The following is a 17711-nucleotide window of genomic DNA, read 5'->3' as shown; positions in this document are numbered from 1 at the left end:
CTCACTGCGCGAACAGTACACGACCCAGGACGCTGCACCTGTCTCACTGCGCGAACAGTACATGCTCCAGGATGCTATACCTGTCTCACTGCGCGAACATTACACGCTCCAGGACGCTGTACCACTCACTGTGCGAACAGTACATGACCCAGGACACTGCGCGAACAGTACACGCTCCAGGACGCTGCACCACTCACTGCGCGAACAGTACACGATCCAGGACGCTGTACCTGTCTCACTGCGCAAACAGTACATAATCCAGGACGCTGTACCTGTCTCACTGCGCGAACAGTACACGACCCAGGACACCGCACCACACTGCGTGAACAGTACACGCTCCAGGACACTGCACCACTCACTGCACGAACAGTACACGCTCCAGGACACTACCACTCTCTGTGTGAACAGTACACGACCCAGGACGCTGTACCTGTCTCACTGCGCGAACAGTACACGATCCAGGATGCTGCACCACTCACTGCGCGAACAGTACATGACCCAGGACGTTGTACCTGTCTCACTGCGCGAACAGTACACAATCCAGGACACTGCACCACTCACTGCGCAAACAGTACACGCTCCAGGACACTGTACCTGTCTCACTGCGCAAACAGTACACGACCCAGGACGCTGCACCACTCACTGCGCGAACAGTACATGACCCAGGACGTTGTACCTGTCTCACTGCGCGAACAGTACATGACCCAGGACACTGCACCACTCACTGCGCAAACAGTACATGACCCAGGACGTTGTACCTGTCTCACTGCGCGAACAGTACATGACCCAGGACGCTGCACCACTCACTGCGCAAACAGTACACGCTCCAGGACGTTGTACCTGTCTCACTGCGCGAACAGTACACGATCCAGGACGCTGCACCACTCACTGCGCGAACAGTACACGATCCAGGACGCTGCACCACTCACTGCGCGAACAGTACATGACCCAGGACGCTGCACCACTCACTGTGCGAACAGTACATGACCCAGGACGTTGTACCTGTCTCACTGCGCGAACAGTACATGACCCAGGACGCTGCGCCACTCACTGCGCGAACAGTACATGACCCAGGACGTTGTACCTGTCTCACTGCGCGAACAGTACACGATCCAGGACACTGCACCACTCACTGCGCAAACAGTACACGCTCCAGGACACTGTACCTGTCTCACTGCGCAAACAGTACACAATCCAGGACACTGCACCACTCACTGCGCAAACAGTACACGCTCCAGGACACTGTACCTGTCTCACTGCGCAAACAGTACACGACCCAGGACGTTGTACCTGTCTCACTGCGCGAACAGTACACAATCCAGGACACTGCACCACTCACTGCGCAAACAGTACACGCTCCAGGACGCTGCACCACTCACTGCGCGAACAGTACATGACCCAGGACGTTGTACCTGTCTCACTGCGCGAACAGTACACGATCCAGGACCGCTGCACCACTCACTGCGCGAACAGTACACGACCCAGGACGCTGTACCTGTCTCACTGCGCGAACAGTACACGATCCAGGACGCTGCACCACTCACTGCGCGAACAGTACACGCTCCAGGACGCGATCACGGAAACAGAATTACCACAGTGCAGTGGTGTGTCCGGTTCCGGTGCTCTCCTGGTGTGCAATGTCTATTCCTTTACTCTCTCTCCCCTCACCACAGCGGCTGCACTACTTCAGCTGTCAGAGTTAATATGGCCAGCAATACTTGCCTGACACCATGGATATTTTTGATTGCATAGCTGATCTCTCTTCTCAGCTCCTTCTCATCAAACTCCATCTGTAAATAGGCATAATTCACGTTTACAAGACTGAGCGACTGGGATAGAGTTAATGAGATAGAGAGAGAATTCAGAATCAGGCCAACATTGACAAAGGATGCTTAAAGTAACCATTAGCCTCCTCCAGCACCGCCTCACCTTCACCAGCTCAAACGGGAATCGCTCATGGAAGATCCGGTTAATTCTTGCACCTCCGGACAGCTCCACCGTATCCACCTGGTCCCCCGAGCCCTCGATTCTCTTCTCAAAGTCCACTCCGAACTGCTGCACCATCCTGAGGGTAAGAGTATGAGCAGTGAAAGAGAGACTTGTGTCCCCACACGTCCTGTCCTGTCCTTCAGGATACATACAATCTCAGACAATCACTTGGAAGTGTAGTGATTTACATTGTCAAATACTGCAACATTTTGCTCACAGCATGATCCCAAAAACACCAATACAGTTGTGGTGGTGTCAGTTAAGAGACGAATGTTGACTCGGACACTCCCGGCTCTTTTGCCAATAGTGCCATGGAATCTTCAGTGTTCACCTGAACAGGCAAAGGGCCAGCACCTCACTCCATCACTGCAGCTGTCAATCTGGATTATGGGCTCAAGTCCCAGAGTGGGACTTGAACCCACAACCTCCTGACTCAGGCGGGGGTGCGGCCCACTGAGCTGAGCCAAGCCAACACTATGAAAATGTAAAAGGCTTTCACAACTCCCACTAGAGATGTTTATAGGCGAACAAGCGCAGCAAAAACACGCTTGGGACAGCAAGAAAGGTTCAATTTATAAGTGCTGCCCAGGACTTGCAGCAAGAAACAGGATGTGCAGCCGAATTGTGGGAATCGCACGGTGATGGACGCAGAAACCGAATTCACCAAATGATCGGTAACGTGTGTTTATCAGCAGCACTGAGCGGCTGTCAGAAGCTGTGACTGCACCCATTCCAGCATCAAACGGAATCGTGGTTACTCACTCATCTCTGGACTGCTGGTTACATCCGTTTCCCAGAATGGGTAACACACGGACATGCCCGCCCACACACCCGCCCGCCCACACACCCGCCCGCCCACACAATGACATGCTGACTGCCCTTGGACACAGAGCCCCAGCCCCTCACCACTCCGCTTACTGGAGGAGTGCTTTGGTTTTCCTGGTGGGATCATCCGGCCGGAAGTTTTTATATTCTTCGACTTCCTTCTCCAGGGACAGCATCTGGCTCTGCAGCTTGTTCCGTAACGCGGGCAAGGTTTCCCGGATGTGGTTCGTCAGTTGCTGCGTTAAAAATAATAAAAAACAATATCAAACGGCAGCAGAGGCTGGGCCACAGACCCGTGCTCAGCCATTCCAGACACGGCCCGGTGGGCCCACGGGCAGACTCGCGCCCCCCCCCCCCCCGCCACACAGACCCGCCCCTCCCCCCCTCGTGCAGAATCACGCCGCCCCCGCCCCCCCCCTCAGGCAGACCCGCCCCTCCCCCCCACAGACCCGCCCCTCCCCCCCACCCCCCTGCAGACCCGTCCCTCCCCCTCCCCCCCACAGACCTGCCCCTCCCCCCCGCAGACCCACCCCTCCCCCCGCACAGACCCACCCCTCCCCCCGCACAGACCCACCCCTCCCCCTCCCCCCCACACAGGCCCGCCCCTCCCCCTCCACCCCCCCGCAGACCCGCTCCCTCTCCCCTCCCCCCCCCCTCGGACAGACTCGCCCCCCCGCACAGACCCGCCCCTCCCCCGCCCCCCCGCACAGACCCGCCTCCCCCCCTCACCCCCCACCTCGGACAGACTCGCGGCCCCCCCCCGCACAGACCCACCCCTCCCCCTCACCCCCCCGGGCCGACCCGCCCCTTCCCCCCCCCCCCACGCCCCAGGCAGACTCGCCGCTCCCCCTGCCCCCCCGCACAGACCCGCCCTTCCCCCCCCCCCCACCGGACAGACTCGCCCCCCCCCCCCCCCTTGCACAGACCCGCCCACCCACCCCCCCCCCCCCAAACTCGGACAGACCCGCCCCCCCCCCCCCCGCACAGGCCCGCCCCTGCCCCCCATACAGACACCCCCCCCCACCCCCGCACAGACCCGCCCCTCACCCTCGCCCCCTCCCACACTGACCCGCCCCTCCCCCTCACCCCCCCCAAACCGGACAGACCTGCCCCTCCCCCTCGGGCAGACTCTCTCCACCGGCCCCCCCCCCCTTTTCAGGCAGACCCGCCCCGCCCCCCCTCGGGCAGACCCACCCCGCCCCCCCCCCCGGGCAGACTTGCACTGGTCCACACACTCGCCCGTGGGGTACACCGTCCTATCCCGACTCCTCGCTCTGACCCAGACACATCGTTGGACAATTTATTATCTAAGCCTAGCCCTTCTTGTCTGGGTTGGGACTTGGGGACCTGCTCACAAGTGACCAATACTCGGGCCCACACTGCCCACTAGTGACCAATACTCGGGCCCACTGCCCACTAGTGACCAATACTCGGGCCCACTGCCCACTAGTGACCAATACTCGGGCCCACTGCCCACTAGTGACCACTACTCGGGCCCACTGCCCACTAGTGACCAATACTCGGGCCCACTAGTGACCAATACTCGGGCCCACTAGTGACCACTAGTGACCAATACTCGGGCCCACTGCCCACTAGTGACCAATACTCGGGCCCACTGCCCACTAGTGACCAATACTCGGGCCCACTGCCGACCAATACTCGGGCCCACTGCCCACTAGTGACCAATACTCGGGCCCACTGCCCACTAGTGACCAATACTCGGACCCACACTGCCCACTAGTGACCAATACTCGGGCCCACTGCCCACTAGCGACCAATACTCGGGCCCACACTGCCCACTAGTGACCAATACTCAGGCCCACTGCCCACTAGTGACCAATACTCGGGCCCACTGCCCACTAGTGATCAGCAGTGGATACTTCGCCCTTCAGAAAAACTGATCATTTTCTGCTTGTGATTCCAATCTACTGCTGAGTGGATAGTGTGACCTCTGACATCAGTGTCACTCCACAATGTGCCAGCAAGGCTGTTTAACTAAGTGGGGTTTCCTACCTACCAGAGTGACCCATCACACCCACCAGCTTCGGAAGACAGACTCTGGGAGGCATCAGGTCTGGGAGCAGGGTTTAAACACAGCCATACGCCATCAGCACGTTGAATCCAGAGGGAACAACCTCAACACACACACAGATCCCAGTGCAGCGTCAGCACAGCCGAGTGAGTGAAGGAGACAAACAGGAGCCAGGGTCCCAGCACCTGACCACTGTCCGGTAACTCTGGCAGGATATTGCTGGTGTGTGGGTCAGGCTCAGCACCAATACCCAACAGCCAAAGCCTGTTGTCACTCACTGCTTAGCCTCACACTGCAAGACTGGGCCCTTGGGGGACATACTGCCTGTGGAGCTTTACCCCCGCACACAGTCAGTGCCATCAAGGGTGAAGGGGAGAAAATTATCAAAAAACTCAGGTGTTCGTGTGCCATTGGACAGAGGGGCACAGCCAGCACCTCGCTCCCCCAAATATGCGCACGTGTGCTGGGAAACACGCAGCTCCTCCAGCCCCGGCCAGGCTGCAGCTCCCAACCCCACAGCTCCAGTTCACCCAGGCTCCGCTCCCCGCCCAGGCCCCTGCCCCTTACCTGGTTCAGCATCTTCTGCAAGTGTGGGGTCCCCATGCGGTCAGCCATGTGGCGGTACGAGGGGTGGGACAGGAAAAACTTCCTCTCAGCCCCCAGGGCTGCACGAATATCTTTCTTACCATCAATGTCTTTCTGACTCCTGTTCACCACACCAATGTAGCCTGCAAGAGACAGGACATGAGGGTGAAGCCCAGGTACAGGTGCACATGAAGAGATCACCATTTTAGTTAAAACTTCTTTTGCGCTCATCAAATGCGGGTTGTTGGTGCTGGGGATTGAAACACTTCCCATTTCAAGCACCCAGTGTTGGCCTCAAACACTCCCAGGGCAGGTACAGCATGGGTTAGATACAGAGTAAAGCTCCCTCTACACTGTCCCATCAAACACCCCCAGGGCAGGTACAGCCCAGGTTAGATACAGAGTAAAGCTCCCTCTACACTGTCCCATCAAACACTCCCAGGGCAGGTACAGCATGAATTAGATACAGAGTAAAGCTCCCTCTACACTGTCCCATCAAACACTCCCAAAGCAGGTACAGCTTTTGATAAGGTACCGCACAACAGACTTCTCTAAGATTGAAGCCTCTAGTATTAGTGTTAATATACTGAGCTGGATTGAGAACTGGCTGGCAGGACGTAGGCAAAACGTAGTTACAGATAGATTAGGATCTGTTTGTAAACCTGTCACCAGTGGTGTCCCGCAGGGATCGGTGTTGGGACCATTGCTCTTGACTTTCAATAGGTTAGGTTAGGGAGGACCAGGAGCCACAATGTAAGTTGTACAAGGCCAGATCGAGGTTAGAGGTCAGGAGGTGGTTCTTTTCCCCAGAGAATAGTGGAGCTCTAGAACAGGCTGCCGGCTCGTGTGGTGGATGCTGATTCACTTAATTCCTTCGAGCGAGAGCTGAACCGGTGCCTGGTTGGGGCGGAGATCACCTCGTACAGCAGGTAGGTACTGCGGGTAATTCAGGGCCAGAGTGAGCTCCTGGACTAGCTTCAATCGCCTAGATGGGGTGGAGAGGAATTTCAAAGATTTTTTTTTCCCAAATTGACCTAGGTTTGTTTTGCCTCTCCCAGGAGATCACATGGTTTGGGGTGGGGTGGAGAGTGTATATTGTGGCAGACAAGGTATCGCAATTGTGTGAGGTAGGCTGGATGGACCAGATGGTCTTTACCTGCCCGCCATTGTTCGTATGTTCATACTATTTTTATTAATGACCCGGATGTAGGTGTTGGGGGCACAATCTGCGAGTTTGCAGATGATACGAAGATCTGTGTGAGTATTAAGGATTGTAGACGATGCTAGTCTACTTCAGGTGGCTCTTGATGTGTTGGGAGATTGGGCTCATGACTGGCAAATGATGTTTAATTTGGATAAGTGCTGTGTTTTGCATGCGAGCAGGGCGAATGCTCAACATTCATACACCCTTCAGGGAAAAGCATTAAAGGTGGTGGAGAAAGAAATTGATCTAAACATTCTAGTGCACACATCTCTAAAGGTACATGAGTAATGCCACGAAGTGATAGCTAGAGTGAATAGGGTGTTGGGGTGCATTCATAGGACAACTGAGTGTAAGACAAGGCATACCATTTTGTCCTTGTACAGACCTTGGTCAAGCTCACTTGGAATACTGTGTCCAGTTTTGGTGGTCTCACATGGTGGGTGATATTGAGGCTTTGGAAAAGGTGCACGGGAGGGCCACCAAACTAATTCCCAGTCTAAAGCATCTTAATTATCAAGATAGGCTAAAAGAGTTGGGACTCTACACTTTAGAGAAGCGTAGACTTAGAGATGATCTGACTGAGGTTTTAAAATGATGAAGAGAATAGATTGTGTTCCAGTTAACAGTTTCTTCCGATTAAAGGAACGTGGAAGGAGGCATTGCTGGATCTAGTTCTGGGGAATGAGGTGGGTCAAGTAGAGCAAGTGTCAGCAGGAGAACATTTAGGGAACAGCGATCACAGTAGCATAAGGTTTAGACTAGCTATGGAAAAGGACAGGGAGCAATCTAGATTAAAAATACTTAATTGGAGGAAGGCCAGTTTCAGTGGGTTCAGAATGGCTCTGGCCCGGGTAAATTGGAATCAAAGATTCGCAGGCAAAACTGTAATCGAGCAATGGGCTGCCTTTAAAGAGATGGTGGTTTGGGTACAGTCGAGGTGCATTCCCACGAGGGGGAAAGGTAGGGCAGCCAAAGTCAGAGCTCCCTGGATGACGAAAGAGATAGAGAGCAAGATGAAGCAGAAAAATGGGGTGTATGACAGATGTCAGGTTGAGAATACAAGTGAGAACCAGGCTAAATATAGAAAGTTCAGAGGGGAACAGAAAAAGAAAATAAGAGGGGCAAAGAGAGAGAGTATGAGAATAGATTGACAGCTAACAAAAAAGGGAATCCAAAAGTCTTCTATAGGCATATAAATAGTAACCGGGTAGTAAGAGGAGGGGTGGGGCCGATTAGGGACCAAAATGGAGACCTACGCATGGAGGCAGAGGGCATGGCTGAGGTACTAATTGAGAACTTTGTATCTGTCTTTACCAAGGAAGATGATGCTGCCACGGTCATAGTGAAAGAGGAGGTAGTTGAGATATTGGATGGGATAAAAACTGATGAGGTACTAGAAAGGCTGCCTGTACTTAAAGTAGATAAGTCAAGAAGTAGAATCAGTTTGGGTGGAGCTAAGAAACAGCAAGGGGCAGAAAACATTGGTGGGAGTTGTTTATAGGCCCCCAAACAGTAGTTGTAATGTAGGGCAGAGTATAAATCAGGAAATTAGAGGCACATGTAACAAGGATAATACAGTGATCATGGGGGACTTCAATCTACATATAGACTGGGCAAACCAAATTTGGAGTAACAGTGTGGAGGACGAATTCATGGAATGTATGTAAGATAGTTTTCTAGATCAGTATGTTGAGGAACCAACTAGGGAACAGACTATTTTAGATCTGGTATTGTGCAATGAGAAAGGGTTAATTAATAACCTTGTAGTAAAGAGGCCTTTAGGGAAGAGTGACCGTAATATGATAGAATTTTATATTGAGTTTGAAAGTGATTTAGTTAAATCTGAAACTAGGGTCTTAAATCTAAACAAAGCAAACTACATAGGTATGAGGGGCGAGTTGGCTAAGGTAGATTGGGAAACTACATTAAAAGGTATGACAGTAGACAAGCAATGGCTAACATTTAAAGAATTAATACATAATTTACAACAAATATACATTCCTTTAAGGCACAAAAACCCCACAGGAAAAGTGGTCCAACCGTGGCTAACAAGAGAAGTTCAAGATAGTATTAGATCAAAGGAAGAGGCTTATAATGCTGCCAAAAATAGTAAGCCCGTGGATTGGGAGGATTTTAGAATTCAGCAAAGGAGGACCAAGAAATTGATAAAGAAAGAGAAAATAGAATAAGAGAGTAAACTAGGAAAAGATTAGCGAAAGTAAATGTGGGTCCCTTACAGGCTGAGACAGGAGAAATTATAATGGGGAATAAGGAAATGGCGAAGAAATTAAACAAATACTTTGTGTCTGTCTTCATGGAAGACGACGCAAAAAACTTCCCGGAAATAGTAGAGAACCAAGGGTCGAGCAAGAATGAGGAACTGAAAGAAATTAGTAATAGTAAAAAAATAGTACAGGAGAAATTAATGGGACTGAAGCCAATAAATCCCCTGGACCTGATGGTCTACATCCTAGGGTTTTGAAAGAGGTGGCTATAGAGATAGTGGATGCATTGGTTGTCATTTTCCAAAATTCCATAGATTCTAGAACGGTTCCCGTGGATTGGAAGGTAGCAAATGTAACCCCACTATTTAAGAAAGGAGGGGGAGAGAAAACAGGGAACTACAGACCTGTGAGCCTGACATCAGTTGTAGGGAAAATGCTAGAATCTATTATTAAGGACGTGGTAACCGGGCACTTGGAAAATAATAATAGGATTGGGCAGAGTCAGCACGGATTTATCATAATAATAATCAACTTTATTGTCATTGTTAGTGCACAAGTGCAGTACAACGAAATGTAGGCTTGCGGCTCCCGAGAGTGTACATTTAGATTAAGACATTTAAACATTCCACATACATTTGTCTTGTAATACATTAACATAAACATAATAAAGTGCATTGGCAGATGTGCAGGCTTTAGAGTTTATTTGTGGAGTTCAGTAGGATGACAGCCCTGGGAAAGCTGTTCCTAAATCTGGTCGTTCGGGTGCGAATGCATCTGTAGCGTCTCCCAGATGGCAGGAGGGCGAACAGACTGTGGCTGGGGTGGGTAGGGTCTTTGATGATGGTCCGTGACCTCCGTAAACAGCGTTTCTGGTATATGTGCTCTATGGTCGGTAGCCGGGTGCCGGTAATGCGTTGGGCAGTTTTGACTACCCGCTGCAGGGCTTTCCGGTCATAGTAGCTACAGCTGCCATACCATACTAGTATGAAAGGGAAATCATGTTTGACAAATCTGTTAACAGTTTTTTGAGGTTGTAGCTTGCACAATAGATAAAAGGGAACCAGTGGATGTGGTGTAGTTGGATTTTCAAAAGGCATTCGATAAGGTGCCACATAAGAGGTTATTAAACAAAATTAGGGCTCATGGGATTGGGGGTAATATACTAGCATGGATTGAGGATTGGTTAACAGACAGAAAACAGAGTAGGAATAAACGGGTCATTTTCAGGTTGGGTACTGCAAGGATCAGTGCTTGGGCCTCAGCTATTCACAATCTACATCAATGATTTGGATGAGGGGACCAAATGTAATATATCCAAGTTTGCTGATGATACAGAGCTGGGTGGGGATGTAAGTTGTGAGGAGGATGCAAAAAGGCTTCAAGGGGATATAGACAGACTAAGTGAGTGGGCAAGAACGTGGCAAATGGAATATAATGTGGAGAAATGTGAAGTAATCCACTTTGGTACGAAAAATAGAAGAGTGTATTTTTTAAATGGAGAGAGATTGGGAAATGTTGGTGTTCAGAGGGACCTGGGTGTCCTTGTACACGAATCACTGAAAGTTAACATACAGGTACAGCAAGCAATTAGGAAAATAAATGGTATGTTGGCCTTTATTACAAGAGGATTTGAGTATAAGAGTAAAGATGTCTTACTGCAATTGTATAGGGCCCTGGTGAGACCACACCTGGAGTACTGTGTACAGTTTTGGTCTCCTTAGCTAAGGAAGGATATACTTGCCATAGAGGGAGTGCAACGAAGGTTCACCAGACTGATTCCTGGGATGGGGGGATTGTCCTATGAGGAGAGATTGAGTAGACTAGGCCTATATTCTCTAGAGTTTAGAAGAATGAGAGGTGATCTCATTGAAACATACAAAATTCTTGCAGGGCTTGACAGGGTAGATGCAGGGAGGATGTTTCCCCTGGCTGAGGAGTCACAGTCTCAGAATGAGGGGTCGGCCATTTAGGACTGAGATGAGGAGAAATTTCTTCACTCAGAGGGTGGTGGATCTTTGGAATTCTCTACCCCAGAGGGCTGTGGAGGCTCAGTCGTTGAGTATATTCAAGACAGAGATCGATAGATTTTTGAATGTTAAGGGAATAAAGGGATATGGGGATAGGGCAGGAAAGTGGAGTTGAGGTAGAAGATCAGCCATGATCTTATTGAGAGGCAGAGCAGGCTCGAAGGGCCAAATGGCCTATTCCTATTATGTTCTTATGTCACCAGGATCCTAGGATGCGGAGGGAAGTAAAGATGGATATTGCGGAGATACTGACCATAATCTTCCAATCCTCCTTGGATACAGGGGTGGTGCCAGAGGACTGGAGAATTGCAAATGTTACACCCTTGTTCAAAAAAGGATAAATCCAGCAACTACAGGCCAGTCAGTTTAACTCGGTATTGGGGAAGCTTTTAGAAACGATAATCCGGGACAAAATTAACAATCACCTGGACAAGTGTGGATTAATTAAGGAAAGCCAGCACGGATTTGTTAAAGGCAAATCAGGTATAACTAATTTGATTGAGTTCTTTGATGAGGTAACAGAGGGCTGATGAGGGCAATGTGGTTGACATGGTGTACATGGATTCCAAAAGGCGTTCGACAAAGTGCCACATAATAGGCTTGCCAGCAAAGCTGAAGCCCATGGAATAAAAGGGACAGTGGCAGCATGGATATGGAATTGGCTGTGACAGGAAACAGAGCGTAGTGGTGAACGGTTGTTTTTCGGACTGGAGGAAGGTATACAGTGGTGTTCCCCAAGGGTCGGTTCTAGGACCACTGCTTTTCTTGATATATATTAATGACTTAGACTTGGGTGTACAGGGCACAATTTCAAAATTTGCAGATAACACAAAACTTGGAAGTATAGTGAACAGTGAGGAGGAGAGTGACAGACTTCAAGAGGACATAGACAGGCTGGTGAAACGGGCAGACACGTGGCAGATGAAATTTAATGCAGAAAAGTGCGTAGTGATACATTTTGGTAGGAAGAACGAGGAGAGGCAATATAAACTAAAGGGTACAATCCTGAATGGGGTGCATGAACAGAGAGACCTCGGGGTATATGTGCACAAATCGTTGAAGGTGGCAGGGCAGGTTGAGAAAGCGGTTAAAAAAGCATACGGGATCCTGGGCTTCATAAATAGAGGTATAGAGTACAAAAGCAAGGAAGTTATGATGAACCTGAATAAAACACTGGTTCGGCCTCAACTGGAGTATTGTGTCCAATTCTGGGCACCGCACTTTAGGAAGGATATGAAAGCCTTAGAGAGGGTGCAGAAAAGATTTACGAGAATGGTTCCAAGGATGAGGGACTTCAGTTATGTGGACAGACTGGAGAAGCTGGGGTTGTTCTCCTTAGAGCAGAGAAGGTTGAGAGGAGATTTGATAGAGGTGTTTAAAATCATGAGGGGTCGGGACAGAGTAGATAGAGAGAAACTGTTCCCATTGGCGGAAGGGTCGAGAACCAGAGGACACAGATTCAGGGTGATTGGCAAAAGAACCAAATGTGACAGGAGGAAAAATATTTTTACGCAGCAAGTGTTTAAGATCTGGAATGCACTGCCTGAAAGGGTGGTGGAGGCAGACTTAATCACAGCTTTCAAAAGGGAGTTGGATTCTATGATTCTAAATATATTAGGGAGGACCAGGGGTCACAATTTTAAGTTGTACATGGTCAGATCGAGGTTAGATGTCAGGAGGTGGTTCTTTTTCCAGAGAATACTGGACCTCTGGAACAGGCTGCCGGTTCGCACGGTGGATGCCGATTCGCTGAATTCCTTCAGGCGAGAGCGGGACCTGTTTCTAGCTGGGGCGGAGATCACCTCTTACAGAAGATTAGGTACTGCGGGGAATTCAGGGCCAGAGTGAGCTCCTGGACTAGTTTTGGTCGCCTAGATGGGTCGGAGGGGAATTTCCCCCCAAATTGGCCTAAGTTGTTTTTTTTTTTAATGTTGTCTCTCCCAGGAGATGACACAGTTTCGGTGGGGTGGAGAGTGCATATTGTGTTACACAAGGTATTGTAATTGTGTGCGACAGACTGGATGGACCAGAGGGTCGTTACTTGAACTGAGAGGTGATACCCATCCAGAAATATTGAACAGACTAGGGCTCTTTTCTCTGGAAAAAAGACTGAGGGGTGACCTGACAGAGGTCTTCAAGATTATGAAAGGGTTTGATAGGGCAGACGTTGGAGAAGATGATTGCACTTGTGGAGGAGATCAAACCTAGGGTCATAAATATAAGATAGTCACCAATAAATCCAATAGGGAATTCAGGAGAAACTTCTTTACCCAGAGAACGTGGAACTCTCTATCACAAGGAGTGGTAGGCAAATAGCATAGATGCATTTAAGAGGAAGTACATGAGGGAGAAAATAATGGGAGGTTATGCTGATCGGGTTACATGAAGAGCGGTTGGAGGAGGCTCGTGTGGAGCATAAAGAGCAGCATGGAGCAGTTGGGCCGAATGGCCTGTGCTCTACTTACCCCTGCGGAGAGGCAGAAGCCGGTTTTCCAGTACATCCCGGGCATCAGTCCCTTCATCCATCAGATCCAACTTCGTGATCACGCCAATGATCCTCAAACCTGTGCAGGGAGGGGAGAGCTTTAGAGAGTTGATCATCCAGGCAACGTGGAACCAGGGGATCAGTCCCTTGAATCAAAGCTGAAAATTAGAAGTGCATGTAACAAGGGCAATACAGTAATCATGGCGGACTTTAATCTACATATTGACTGGGCAAATCAAATTACCACAAATGGTGTGGAGGACAAATTCTAGGAATGCATGCGAGATGGTTTCCTGGATCAGTATGTGGAGGAACCAACCAGGGAACAGGCTATTCTGGATCTGGTACTGTGTAATAAGAAAAGGCTAATCAATAAAATGCGGTAAAGGGGCCTTTAGGGACAAGTGACCATAATATGATTGAATTTTACATTAAGTTTGAGCGTGATGTAGTCCAATCTGAAACTACGATGGTCTGAGGAGCGAGTTGGGTAGGATTGATTGGGGAATGGCACTCAAAGGGTTAACGGTGGATAGGCAATGGCAAACATTCAAAGACCGAATGGATGAACTACAGAAGTTGTTCATCCCAGTTTGGCATAAAAATAACAAAAAAGGTGACTCAACCGTGGCTAACAAGGGAAATTAGGGATAGCATAAGATCCAAGGAGAGGACATACAAATTGGCCAGAAAAAGCAATAATCCTGAGGATTGGGAGCAGTTTAGGATTCAACAAAGGAGGACAAGGGGATTAATTAAGAAAGGGAAAATAGAATGAGTGTAAGCTTGCAGGGAACATAAAAACTGACTGTAAAAGCTTTTATAGATATGTAAAGAGGAAAAGATTGGTGAAGTCAAGCGTAGGTCCCTTGCAGTCAGAATCGGGGGAATTTATAATGGGGAGCAAAGAAATGGCAGACCAACTAAATACATATTTTGGTTCTGTCTTCACAAAGGAGGACGTAAATAACCTCCCAGAAATACCGCGGAACATAGCGTCTGATGAAAGGGTGGAACTGAAAGAAATCAGTATTTGTAGGGAAATGGTGTTAGGAAAATTGATGGGACTGAAGGCCGATAAATCCCAGGGTACTTAAGGAAGTGGCCCCAGAAATAGTAGATGCATTGCTGGTCATCTTCCAGAACTCAATAGACTCTGGAACAGTACCCATGGATTGGCGGGTAGCTAATGTTACCCCACTCTTCAAAAAAAGTGGCAGAGAAAAAGCGGGGAATTATAGACCGGTAAGCCTGACATCGGTAGTGGGGAAAATGGTAGAGTCCATTCTAAAAGATGTAATAGCAGAGCACTTGGAAAGCAGTGACAGGATCGGACAAAGTCAACATGGATTTACAAAAGGTAAATCATGCTTGACTAATCTACTGGAATTTTTTGAGGATGTAACTGGTAAAATAGATAAGGGAGAACCAGTGGATGTGGTGTATTTGGACTTTCAGAAGGCTTTCGATAAGGTCCCGCATAAGAGGTTCGCGTGCAAAATTAAGGCACATGGGATTGGGGGCAAGGTATTGACTTGGATAGAGAACTGGTTGGAATAAACGGGTCATTTTCCGAGTGGCAGGCAGTGACTAGTGGGGTGCCGCAAGGATCGGTCCTAGGACCCCAGCTGTTCACAATATATATTAATGATCTGGACGAGGGAATTGGATGTAATATCGCCAAATTTGCAGACGACACAAAGCTGGGTGGGAGGATGTCATGAAACTCCAGTACGATTTGGACAGGTTGGGTGATTGGGCAGAAACATGGCAAATGCACTATAATGTGGATAAATGTGAGGTTATCCACTTTGGTGGCAAAAACAGGAAGGCAGATTATTATTTGAATGGCAATAGATTGGGAGAAGGGGAAGTGCAAAGAGACCTGGGTGTTCTTGTGCACCAGTCGCTGAAGGTAAGCATGCAGGTGCAGCAGGCGGTTAAGGCGGCAAATGGTATGTTGGCCTTCGTAGCAAGAGGGTTCGAGTACAAGAACAAGGATGTCTTGCTGCAGTTGTACAGGGCCTTGGTGAGACCGCACCTTGAGTATTGTGTGCAGTTTTGGTCACCTTACCTGAGGAAGGACGTTCTTGCCATGGAGGGAGTGCAGCGAAGATTCACCAGGCTGATACCTGGGATGGCAGGAATGACGTACGAGGAGAGATTGTGTCAATTGGGCTTATACTCACTGGAGTTTAGAAGTTTGAGAGGGGATCTCATCGAAACCTATAAAATTCTGTCAGGTCTGGACAGACTAGATGCAGAAAGGATGTTTCTGATGGCCGGGGAGTCCAGAACCAGGGGTCATAGTCTAAGGATAAAGGGGTAAGCCATTTAGGACTGAAATGAGGAGGAATTTCTTCACCCAGAGAGTGGTGAACCTGTGGAATTCTCTGCCACAGAGGGTGGTGGAGGCCAGTTCATTAAATATATTCAAGAAAGAGTTGGATATATTTCTTGAGGCTAAAGGGATCAAGGGATATGGGGAGAAGGCAGGGACAGGGTACTGAATTTGGATGATCAGCCATGATCTCATTGAATGGCGGAGCAGGCTCGAAGGGCCGAATGGCCTACTCCTGCTCCTATCTTCTATGTTTCGATGTTAAGGTCTTCAATCTAAACAGAGGAAACTACAAGTGTATGAGGGACAAGTTGGCCATGGTAGATTGGGAGACTACACTAAAAGGTATGAAGGTGGACATACAATGGCTAACATTCAAGGAAATAATGCATAATTTGCAACAAACATATATTCCTCTAGGGCATAAAAACCCAAAAGGAAAAGTGATCCAACCATGGCTAACAAAAGAAATTAAAGCTAGTATTAAGTCAAAGGAGGAAACTTATAAAGTTGCCAGAAAAAGCGGTCAGCCTGAGGATTGGGATCTTTTTAGAAATCAGCAAAGGGGGACCAAGAAATTGATAAAGGGAAAATGGAATATGAGCACAAACTAGCGAAAAATATAAAAATGGATTGTAAAAGCTTCTAAAGGTATGTGAAAAGGGGAAGACTGGCCAAGGTAAATGTAGGTCCTTTACAGTCAGAGACGGGAGAATTTATAACGGGGAATGAGGAAATGGCAGAGAAATTAAATAAATACTTTGTTTCTGTCTTCACGGAGGAAGACACAAAAAACCTCCCAGAAATACGAGAAAACCAAGGGTGTGGCGAGAATGAGGAACTTAAAGAAATTATTATTAGTAAAAAAACAGTACTAGCAAAATTAATGGGACTAAAAGTCGATAAATCCCAAGGACCGGATGACCTACGTGCTGGTGTTTTGAAAGAGATGGCCATTGGAATAGTGGACGCATTGGTTGTCATCTTCCAAAATTCTATAGGTTCTGGAACGGTTCCTGCAGATTGGAGGATAGCAAATGTAACCCCGCTATTTAAGAAAGGAGGGAGAGAGAAAACGGGGAACTACAGACCTGTTAGCCTCACATCAGTAGTTGGGAAAATGCTGGAATCTATTATAAAGGATGCAATAACTGGGCACTTAGAAACTAATAGTAAGATTGGGCAGAGTCAACATGGATTTATGAAAGGGAAATCCTGTTTAACAAACCTATTGGAGTTCTTTGAGGATATAACGAGTGGAGTAGACAAAGAGAAACCGGTAGATGTGGTGTATTTGGGTTTTCAGAAGGCCTTTGATAAGGTCCCACACAAGAGGTTGGTGAACAAAATTAGGGCACATGGAACTGGGGGTGATATACTAGCATGGATTGAGAATTGGTTAACAGGCAGAAAACAAAGAGTCGGGATAAACGGGTCTTTTTCAGGATGGCAGGCTGTGACTAGTGGGGTACCGCAAGGATCAGTGCTCGGGCCCCAGCTATTCACAATCTATATCAATGATTTGGATGAGGGGACTAAATGTAACATTTCCAAATTTGCTGATGATACAAAGCTAGGTGGCAGGGTCAGTTGTGAAGAGGATGTGAAGAGGCTTCAAGGGGATCTCGACAGGCTCAGTGAGTGGGTGAGAACATGGCAGATGGAATATAATGTGGATAAATGTGAAGTTATCCACTTTGGTAGAAAAAACAGAAAGACAGCGTATTTCCTAAATGATGAAAGATGCTCAAAGGGACCTGGGTGTCCTTGTACATGAGTCACTGAAAGTGAATGTGCAGGTGCAGCAGGCCATTAGGAAGGCAAATGGTATGCTGGCCTTCATTACAAGAGGATTTGAGTACAGGAGTAAAGAAGTCTTACTCCAATTATATAGGGCCTTGGTGAGACCACACCTGGAATACTGTGTACAGTTTTGGTCTCCTTACCTGAGGAAGGATATACTTGCCATAGAGGGAGTGCAACGAAGGTTCACGAGAT

The 17711-nt window shown here is 48.6% G+C and overlaps 1 protein-coding gene across 5 annotated transcripts in view; it reads right to left on the bottom strand.

Moving 5' to 3' along the window:
* Positions 1-17711, bottom strand: part of dnm2a (dynamin 2a) — a 95487-nt gene that overhangs the window by 57819 nt on the left and 19957 nt on the right. For all 5 annotated transcript variants that reach the window (XM_085971957.1, XM_085971959.1, XM_085971961.1 and 2 more), the window contains exons 5-9: positions 13353-13451; positions 5414-5574; positions 2908-3050; positions 1930-2065; positions 1723-1790 (exon numbers count right to left, since the gene is read on the bottom strand). In XM_085971957.1, coding sequence (XP_085828083.1) covers positions 1723-1790; positions 1930-2065; positions 2908-3050; positions 5414-5574; positions 13353-13451 — 607 coding nt within the window. The remainder of the gene's footprint in view (positions 1-1722; positions 1791-1929; positions 2066-2907; positions 3051-5413; positions 5575-13352; positions 13452-17711) is intronic.

Source organism: Somniosus microcephalus, chromosome 31 (assembly GCF_052327205.1).
Source record: "Somniosus microcephalus isolate GS21.2 chromosome 31, FLI_Smic_1.0, whole genome shotgun sequence".
NCBI lineage: Eukaryota > Metazoa > Chordata > Chondrichthyes > Squaliformes > Somniosidae > Somniosus > Somniosus microcephalus.
This window is presented reverse-complemented; position numbering and strand designations above follow the sequence as displayed.